General features: G+C 51.4%; 1 protein-coding gene across 1 annotated transcript; it reads left to right on the top strand.

Annotated features, from left to right (window-relative positions):
* Window positions 1-276: 276 nt before the first annotated feature.
* e2f8 (E2F transcription factor 8) lies at window positions 277-10,261 on the top strand (the record flags this gene model as incomplete). Its single annotated transcript, XM_079997956.1, has 12 exons — window positions 277-441; window positions 553-706; window positions 1,674-1,994; window positions 2,500-2,661; window positions 3,672-3,809; window positions 3,898-4,116; window positions 4,229-4,304; window positions 4,423-4,831; window positions 5,342-5,608; window positions 9,009-9,138; window positions 9,236-9,534; window positions 10,076-10,261. 12 exons carry the CDS (start codon window positions 277-279, stop codon window positions 10,259-10,261), a joined length of 2,526 nt encoding a protein of 841 aa, XP_079854082.1.
* Between the last annotated feature and the right edge of the window lie 273 nt (window positions 10,262-10,534).

Here is a 10,534-nt window from a genome sequence, read left to right as displayed (position 1 = left end):
TGTATTCTTATCCCAAGGTGGATTCTGTTAAATATGCTTGAGTCCCAAAAGCTGGTCCAGAAGTGCGGTCCTACCTCTCAGGTTGGCATCTTATCGAGACATTTCTTATCATTGCTTTCAGTCGCACCGTCTTTTACAGCCCAGATCACATTGTGTTTTTCCCTCTCGCCATTTTCCTTCCAACAGTGTGATGTTTTTGTAGGGCCCAAAGTTCCAACCAAAACATCAAGCAAAGGGCCGGGCCACTGTACATTACCAGGAGATAATCCGTCAAACATGGGTCCCCTCACGACGCCGACAAAGGGCAGAGAGGTCGGATCTGCCGAGCCCTGGACGCCGACCTCAAACCTCAAAATGCTGATCAGTGCTGCTAGTCCGGACATCAGGAACAGGGAGAAGGAGCTGTGCGTGGACGCCGACGAAGCCCTCGACACTACACAGGTAATAAAAAGCACAGAACCGGCCCCTCCCTCGTGTGCACCGGCCGCCCAGGCAGGGATCTCCAGCCGCATGCCTCTCGGATCCGACCTTTCCTTTCTCCCCTTTCTGCAGGACACCGAACTCGGCGAGGAGACGGAGAAATTAATTAGCAGGAAAAACAAGAGCCTGGGTCTGCTGTGCCACCGCTTCCTCGCTCGCTATCCCGACCAGCCCAACCCTGCGCTCAACAACGACATCTGCCTGGACTTCGTGGCCACTGAACTTAGTACGTCGGCTGTTTTTCTTCTTTTTACATTAGCAGCAATGCAAACTTTTACTGTTAACAGTCGAATTAACAATGTTTGCTTCCTTTGCTATTTTGGTATGTATAAACCCGCTATTATGCTCAAAATGTTGGTTTCCACCATTGATAACTGCTCATAGCACAACCTCGCTGAATGCATTACCGCTGAGAAAACAAGCACTCCGCTGCAACTTCTCATGTGTTGCTATGAACAGTTATAAATGATGGAAACCAACATTTTAGTACGGGCTGGAAGCAGGGCTGGGCTATATGGCCAAAATCTTCTATCCGGACGTAGGTCGTCTCATATCTCCATCACAATACATATCACAATATACTGTGTAACGTGTTTTCTGTATATTCAATTATTATCGTTTTTATTAAAATGACATGGTAAAACCTATTTGTGGTGCGGCACAGCTCAGGAAGGCACTTGTCAGGGCTCTCAAATTCACAGGAGAGGCAAAATAAGCTGAAGAAATGTCTCAAAATCCGACTTTACATATTTACAAAATTGAAGATGAACTAAAACGTGATCGGCAAACATGTTAAAACTGCATCTAAATAGGAACTTTGGTTTGGCTCTGTAGTCGCCCGCTGTTGTTGCGGCCAAATGTTGTAATAATCCAGGAATGGTGTACTTTGAGATTTTTTATTTTTATTTTTTTTACATTGGACCTCACGTGCAGATAATGTAAAGGATCGTGACTCCAAATGATGTAAAACATTTGATCAAGCATCTCTGACACTGATTTGCGAAGCGATAGAAACTTGTAAAAATAGTCGATTCTCTATATTCTTACAATATGTATCGTCACATCGCACAGCTCTAGTTGGAAGATTGCAAACCTGATCTTGAGCGCCTTGATGTGGCATTTCCTTTAATGGTTTTTAAATGGCTGTCGTCCCTGATTTCAATCCTGAATTCCGTTCCCTCCCGCCTGTGCAGACGTGGAGCGCCGGCGTATTTACGACATCATGAACGTGCTGGAGAGCCTGCACATGGTCAGCCGCTTCGCCAAGAACCGCTACACGTGGCACGGCCGCACCAACCTGACCCGCACCCTGGCCATCCTGAAGCAGGTGGGCGAGGAGAACCGCTACAAGCAGCAGATGCAGCAGATCCGCCAGCGGGTCCTGGACCAGCTCGCCAACTTCGACGAGGAGGAGGAGAAGGAGAACCAGGAGGCGGCAGCCAAGCTGGAGGCCGAGGAGCCGGTGCAGAAAGAGCTGCTCTTCATCGAGCTTCCGGGTGTGGAGTTCAGAGCAGGTGAGGGTGGTCGAGAGGTCTGGTCTATTATGGAATGTATTGTGTGGATAATTTACTGATGCTAGACCTCAAATGCACCAATTTGAATCCAGACTTGTGCTTATGTTACCACCGCAGGTCCTTCAGTTTGCGACAGTTTGCAATTCGTCTTAAATTAGAATTTTTGCTGTCTTCATTCTATTTATCCACATATTTCTACTAACTACTACTTATAGTGTAATTTATACTTAATCGTGGAGAGAGAAATCCAAGAAAATCCTTGCGCTTACCTACCTTAAAATCAGTGTAAAAAAAAGTACTGGTTAGTTAATTTGCCTTGAACTGAATGTGTACTCTTTCCGTTCCATACTTTACCGAATAAGAGAGGTGATGAGTTCAGAAAGTAAGTCTTAAACTCTGTTACCATTTATCTTAAAAAAGGTCTTAAAAGTATTATATGGAACTCCGGTACCTGCAGACACCCTGACGACAGCAGCGGCGTGCTTTCTGTTGTCCTTCCTCACAGCTTCTGTGAACAGTCGGAAAGACAAGTCCCTGCGCGTGATGAGCCAGAAGTTTGTCATGCTCTTCCTGGTGTCCGAGCCTCGCCTGGTCAGCCTGGAGGCGGCCGCCAAGATCCTGATCGGAGAGGACCATGTGGCCGATCAGGACACCAGCAAATTCAAGAGTGAGTGCAGAGCACACGCCGCCGAGCGGTTGTTTGTGGTGTGTGTGTGTGTGTGGGAGGTTAAAGCTGGGTTAGAGTAGAAGGTAAAACCTAATCTGTCCGGAAGGAAATCAGTTTCCCAAGAAAAACTGTTAGAAAAGATGTTTGGAAAATTATTAAAATTATTGGAAAATGCAAGTAGTACTAAGTTTGGGAACCCCTGTTTCACAGCATTAATATGATCACTCATAGGGGCGTCACGGTTCTCCAAATCCACATTTCGATTTTAGGTTCAAGATACGATTTTCGATTTAAAAATTTGTATATTTTCACACCGACGGCTCTGCCATTGTTAATGATTGAGTCTTGATTTGCAAATAGAAACACTTGTTTCTCAATAAGTGACTTTCCTTTGAATAATAACAAAAAATATGTGAATTTTTAAACAACACAGCCAAACAGTCAAGAGCTTTAGCAAAACTGGACTTTAGGATAATACATTACGTATTGCACTACTTTCTGTTTTTGGAGGAGGGGAACGATGGTAGTGAAAGGCAAATAACTACCTGTGTCTTGTCTTCTGCCTGTACCAAAATGGGATCGGCTCGGTCGTCAACTCTCACCTTATGCGTCTGCGTATCCGCCGCGTTGGGGCGGTCACGATCGGCTGGTAGGCGTGTGCGGTGAGGGATGCGGTGCGGCGGACCCCTCCGGAGACGACCACAACTCGCCCAACTCCGGACCCAGTTTCTTGAAAGTCGGTTTGGCTCCAGAGGGGCCCGCACTCCCCAGCGCACACTGCCTTTGTTTACCGGAGGATCTTGACCGCCCAAATATGGCGACAATGTCAGACAATATTAGCCACAAAAGTAAGGGGAGAATCGCGGACCTGCTTGTGGCTTCGTGGTTCGGAATCGTGACGCCCCTAATCCCTAATGTAGCCCTAACTGCTGTACAAAATTTGGCTGAATGTGAGAAGCGCGGCCGTGGTCCTAGATAACCAGACTGATGTTTTAATTTTTTGTTTCCAGCCAAAGTGCGGCGTCTGTACGACATCGCCAACGTGCTGCAAAGCCTGAAGCTGATTCAGAAGGTGCACGTGACAGAGCAGTGGGGAAGGAAACCGGCATTTCAGTGGATCGGCCCCGTGGAACTACCCAAAGTCAAAGGTACCAGAGCAGCCTTATTTCACGCCAGGAATAGTTATGTCTGGCATGAATGTCCCCTGAAGACGATCCTCTTTGCGTTTCCTTTCAGACCAGGTGAGCGCCGCGTTCAGCCGCCCGTCCGCCGTCGTCAGCCGGGTGCTGGAACCCCGCGGTTCTGTGGGGAACTGCACCAAAAACCTCTTTTCGTCTCCGCCCGGGAAGTGCAGCTTCACGCGTCACCCGTCGCTCATCAAGATGGCGAAGAGCATCCAGGACGACCGGCGCAAGATCAACTCGGCCCCCAGCAGCCCCCTCAAGAACGACCTCGGTGAGCGCACCGGCGTTTCCATTCATACACCAGTAGGATGTGTTGCTTTGTTGGACGAAGTCGTGTGGGGTGTTTTGACTTCCTTTTTGTGTCTGTTGCCACGGCGATTTAGGCGAGTCGTCGAGCCGTGACTTTCCCAGCAAAATGGCCCAGCTCGCTGCGATTTGCAAGATCCAACTGGACCAGCAGTAAGTTTGGCAGCATGTGCTGGGCTGGATGATATATCGGTATAATATCGATAAAGTGATATGAGACTAGTTCTCCTCTGGGATTTAAATTATTGCGATTCACTGTTTTCTCTTCCAGGACGGAGAAGCGAGGCTCGACAGATCACCCAGGACGTGCCTCCGCCAAACTGTCCGAGGCTCCGGCTCAAATCCATGAACCCGTGGTCGGCCACACACCATCGCTGCCCGTCCCTGTAGCGGGGGCCATGTCCTACATCCCAGCGCACAGCTCGCCGCTCATCCCCGTGCTGTTGCCGCAGCAACCAGGCAGCGGGCCCTTCGCCGTCTACCTGCACCCCCCCGCTCTGAAGCTGCGCCCCCCCGCCAGGCCGCAGCCCACCAGCCTCGCCGTGCGCTCCATGACGTTCGAGGACAAGATCGGGCACAGCCCCACCGGCGCCCCCCCTGCGGCGACGAAACGGCAGCGCTCGGACGCAGAAGGCGAGGGAAGCCCCTCTAAAGCCAGGAGGTGCGACTCCGGCTACAAGGTACGGCCGCTGCTTTACATCCCGTAATATTCAGTGAAGGACCCTGGATCGTAGCGCTGGATCTCATGATTTCTCAAAACGGAGGGTCACGATTCAATCCAATAATGATGATGATATGGCTCACATTGTGATTCCATGTCGATATATTGAGATTTTATACAAAATGAGAATTGGCGCTTACTATTCAGTTTATCATCTCAGGATTGTTATAAACAAGCAATGCAGAAGAGTATTTCATGGAACAATTTCAGTCTAATATAATATATTATATAATATTATATAATACTACTATTAGTACTATTCCAGTTCATTTGTGACTGGTGGCATTTTATTGTCAACCTATGGCAGAAGAGTTATTTGCTGACTTGGAACAGACAGTTCATTTTCCTGATGTTAACTGATGTGAAAGCGCCAATTGTGACAGCTCTACCGTTGATATTTTAATCTCACATCTAAAGGAATGACTAGATTCAAGATTGAAGACAGATTATTCTCTTTCCTCTGGAGCAGGACACCTCCCCGACAATGTGTGACATCCACCGGCGGCTGCAGCACCACCGGCGGCTGCAGTCGCGGCGCCCCCCGCCCCGCGCGCTGCACCTGGACCCCGAGTTCGTCAACACCCCCGGGGGGGCGGCGGCCGGCAGCGCCCCCCCGATGGAGCAGAGCGTGGAGACCTTCCTGGAGACGGAGGACAAGCTGGGCGGCTCCGACGGTGAGGCAGGGCTCACCCCCCTCAGAGCCGTGCCGCTCACGCCTGGACACATGCACGCCGAGGTGAGCCTCTTACTCTGGTACACCCTCCCAACCCCCATGACAGAAATGTGTGCTGCACCTGAACCTGTCGGTGATAAAATGTCAGCTGAAACTACGCAAAAAAAAAAAAAAAAAGATCCACAAATCCACTGATCGCAGCTGTACTTTCCTATCCACCGACGCTGCATGGCTAAGGTAAAATGGGAAGTGCGGGAGTAATAAGCAGAAAAATGTGACCGTAATGTTAACAAATAAAGCGCTTTTAACGGAGAAGAACCGATCAATCGGCTGATTTTCAGCTTGATCTGCCGTAACCGATCAGATATATTTTCAGATTCTGTGCAGGTCAAATTTACACACCCTATACTGTGCCGGACACAAACGTAATGTAACAGCTGCGTAGTTGACGCTCAAAAAAGAGAGCGAAAAAGAAGCGTACCCACATGTACGATGGGACCACACCAGTCGCTTGTAGACTCCTCTATTACCCCCATGTCCAGCATGGCCTTCTGCCTGCACAACTTTACGTTTATGTTCGGTCAAGGCGATACGGCCGAGAGCGTACTTTCACACCTGGGGTCGTCTCCACGTGGCGGTGTATGAGGGACGTGCGGCCCGGCAGGGAGAGACAACGTCAGAAAACTGGCATTGTAACATGGCCGCATACTGGAAAGGGCCGGGGTGGAATTGGTCGTTTTTGGAACCCCCGGCCCCAACTCGTCCCCCTCGATCATGGTGGTGGCCCAGAGACACGAACGCTGCCTCCTTCCACTGATTCAGGAGGTTCAGGTGATAGATCTGCGTCGCCCCGCCCCTGTCTGACTGTGCAACCTCACAATCGACCTCCCCAACGGCCCGTGTCCACCCATCCCAACTCGGGAGATGACCTGAAACACAGGAGCGACCATACTTTTGGCCGTAATACTGCGCAGGAGCACTGCTTCGGGGCACCGGGTTGCATAATCCACTTGGATTAACACAAAACGATACCAGCGAGCACTGCGGTCTAACGGCCCAATGAGGTCCATACCAAGTCTTTCGAACGGCCCGACGAGGGCAAGGGGCCTCAAAGGCGCAGTTGGTGTAGCCGGAGGTTTGAATAATTGGCACGCAGGACAAGCAGTGCACCATTTAGGCACATCTGCCCAAATGCTCAGCCAATAGAAGCGGCCATTATTCGCTGCAGTTTTATTGTGTCCGAGGAGCCCCGCCATCGGGTTATGGTTGGCCGCCTGGAAGAGCATTCCCTGGAGCCTTTTTGGCACCAGCAACTGGGTTATTTCCTCTCCAGACTGAGTGTCACGGCTCACTCAATAAAACCTGTCCCTAATCAGCGGAAAATACGGGTGAGTGAGCGCTACGTCTAGGCGCATCAGCACACCATCGATTTTATCTATCCCTTCAAAGGCCCGTGAAGGGTATTGTCCCTGTTCCAGCGGAAAATCATCCGTGGAAGAGACCACTGGGTCCGGGGAAACTCCTCCGCTCCTGACCCCGCAGCAACCACTAACGACTCCTCAGCATCACCGCGCAACACTCACATCTCCCTACCGACCTGAGCGCGCTCCCCCAGCTTCCTTAATTTATGTATCAAACCCTGGCCAATACGTACCCAAAAGGGAGTGCGACAGGCAGGAGCTAACCGCAGCCTTCACCCTGTGCCTTTTTACCCTGTTAACAAATTTAAAGCCACACCACCGGATACGTGTGAATATCCCCATGCACACACCGAATCTCCACCCGTGAAGCCTCCAAAAAAGCCCGGGTCAGCCAGGCGTTGCTGGACCATGGTCTGAAAACAGCAAGAGTCCAGCAAAGTCTGATGTCTACCCCCTTGTACTCTTACCGGTACACTGTAGGTCCCTCCCCGACCGGGGGAGGGGCCCGCAAACCAGCGACCCCGATCACCTGTCCGACCTCCATCATGGGACAGTCTCGCCGGACGTGTTCGGGTCATCTGCAGCGCCAGTACCCTTACCCAGGCATTTGAGCAGTTGCCTGTGGCTCCACGGCGGCGCCGCCCTGGGAGGTTACAGGGGACAGATAGGGGACCCCATTTCGTGCAGCACCAAAGAGCAAGGCGGAGCCCCGGCCGGCCCCCTCCAGGTTTTTGGGCTGGTCTTCCGCCTGGATCCTAGTTGGCGGCGGGACAGCTACACGTCGCGGCACGCTCGCGCCACTCCTCGTCCAGGTGGTGCTTGTGTCTCCAGGAGACGGCGACGGTGCCTCCGGGCACCCAGTCGCGGCAGGTTTGCTCCGTCCCCCAGTGAACGCGCACTGGTGAGGACGTGTTCTAGCTGACAGCGGAGGAAGTCCTGCTCGTCCTCCAGGTCTGCGAGGTGCTCGGGCAGCCAGCAGATCAGCGCCTGGCCGCTTCTGTATGCTGTGCCGACTACGCCACTTGTGGGAGTCTCTACCCATATGTACAGGTCTAGGGAGGGAGACGGAGTCATTCTGGCAGTGGAGCGCCGACATGGCGAGGAGTTTAATCAAACGGGCAACAGAAAGGCTTGCTGGCAACACAGGAGCATAACATAAGGGCATGAGCAGAGTTTGCTTTTAGTGGACGTGCTCTGGCGCCGCTGGCGTTTCCGCGTCCTGCCCCTCCGCTCTCCACTGAAAGACAGAACATCTCTCCCAACCGGGTCCGACCAATCAGCGCTAAAGAGGCTGATTGAGTAGACCCGGAAAAGCTGCGCCGCCACAGCCAAGCCAGCCCCATCCACTGCAGACGTGGCTTAACCACGCCCCCCTCATCTGACACTATTCAATATAATACACAGTGTACTGTGGCACAGTGAGGTGCTGCCTCACAGCAGGAAGGTCTTGGGTTCGATTCCTGCCTGGGGCGCTGTTGCCACCGTGCCCTGGAGGGTTATCTCCCAATTAGGGGCCTTTCCGTGTGGAGTTTGCTTGTTCTCCCTGTGCTCACATGGGGTTTCCTCCATCTAACATGAGTAAGGACCCCCACCAAAAGCATGCAGAACATCGTCGTCTGACCAGCGATGGACGTTTAAAATTGGTCCCCGGGCGTCGCTGTATGCTGCCCACTGCTCCTGGCTGCCCCCCGGAGGAAAGACAAGCCAGGATGGGATAAAAGCAGAGAATGAGTTTCACCAGACACTATTCGAAAGCATGTGTGCGTCTGTTGGTCGCCGTCGCCGCATGAGTGCATGTGTTGTGTGTGTGTTGTGTGTGTGCCGTGTGGCGAATAAAGAATCTTCTATTCCAAAATTGTGTAGACAGATTATCTGTCACTCTGTGAACTCATTATTTGATTCAATATTAATTACATAATACTATGTACAAGATAAACTTTTTTTTTTTTTAAGCCAGGTTGTTTTTACTCCTAACAGCAACTCACATTTCTAGCACATTGAGTCATTGTGCAACGTCTAAGATTGTTGGTCTCTCCATCCAGACACTGGTGCCCGCCGGCTACTTGATCCCCATCTCCCAGCAGCCCCTGCTCAGCTACAAAGACCTGCAGGGCGCCACGGTAGAAACCAGCGAGGCCACGACCTACAACATCTACAAGACACCAACTGCAGGTAGAGATTAGGGACCGGGGACCCAGAGCAGAGTATCCTGGACTCGCCGCAGCGCTCCTGTTTGCTAACCGACGTCATGTGATCCCTCCCTCTTCAGGCTCCAGACCCCCCACTGCACTGGAGTTCACCCCCACGGGCCTCCACCTGCACGCGGCCGCCTCGCCCCTCCAGCGCGTCCACAGCCCCAGCCCGGCCATCCTCAACTTCACCCTGCAGAACCTGGGGCTCATTGCGGCAGGGCCCGGGGCCGCCTACGCCCACCCCCAGACCCCCGACCGGGGCGAAGGCCTGACCAGCCCGCTGCTGGGGCTGCAGCAGAGGGGCATGGTCTTCGTCAAGCCCATGTCCCCCCACGCGGCGCCTGGACAACCACTGACCCTGATCAGCATGCAGCAGGTAAAGACCAAACCAGTCTTGAATTCAATTCTACAAATATTGGGCCTTGAAATGTCATTCGTCTTAAATTTTAATTCATGAGGTCAAGTTCTTCTGCATGCGCCCCAACATTTCTGGTGTTCTAAAACCACAACACCACAGTTCCAAGTCATCTAGTTCAGTGGTTCTTGTCTGGTCCCCAGACAAATGATTAACAGTTAAACTTCGCCATTTAATTTACAAGAGGTTGGCACCAGTAGAGAAGGTACAATGATGACTGTTTGACTCCTAGATTCACTGTTATCTCCCTAATAAAGACACTAAATCATATCAAACTGCATCTGTGACCTAATACACATCAAACTGAGGGGTCCTTAAGAAATCACTGCTAATACACTCCATAATACTCACCTCCGTACCAAATACGTAGTACTCACATGGTTACTTGTACTTTGAGTAAGACAGATGATTTGTCAAAAAAATTGTCTTAAAAGGGCCTGATGCCGGTAAGAGAGTTGATTTGTCATGACCCTGTTTAATAGCTTTCATTGTTGTTTTCCAGCCTGTGATGACCACGCCCAAAGGGGCGGGGCTTCCCCAACACAGCTTCTTCCACACCCCGGTGTCCCTCTCACCTCTGGCCACCGTGGTGACCAGCGGGGGCGTCCAAGCCGGCGCCCCGAAAAGTGTTCACATCCCTCAGAGGAAACTGGACGTCAGCCCGGGTTGCAAGGCCACGCCCTATTAGCCTCGTTTCCATGGATACACAGGATGCACCTCGTGTGATGTTTGTACTGTAGTTTAGGGCTTGGTCATGTCGTACGTTTTCCTTTACTGTATCCTGACGTCTCATATGTGATCGCCGTGGTAACGGATCTTCTCTCTCTGTGAGAGAGAAGATCCCACTCTGACCACTACACGTCCACCTGATTCTCATACAATAAGTGTTTGGATGCTTCTTTTCAATGTATTCTACCAAATGGTGCTGGGTTATTCTTATTGTCAGTATTTTTTTTTATCC

The sequence above is a fragment of the Zeus faber genome (assembly GCF_960531495.2).
Source record: "Zeus faber genome assembly, chromosome: 3".
In the NCBI taxonomy this organism is placed as follows: domain Eukaryota; kingdom Metazoa; phylum Chordata; class Actinopteri; order Zeiformes; family Zeidae; genus Zeus; species Zeus faber.
Note: the sequence above shows the minus strand (reverse complement) of the source record. Positions and strands in the feature narration are given on the sequence as shown.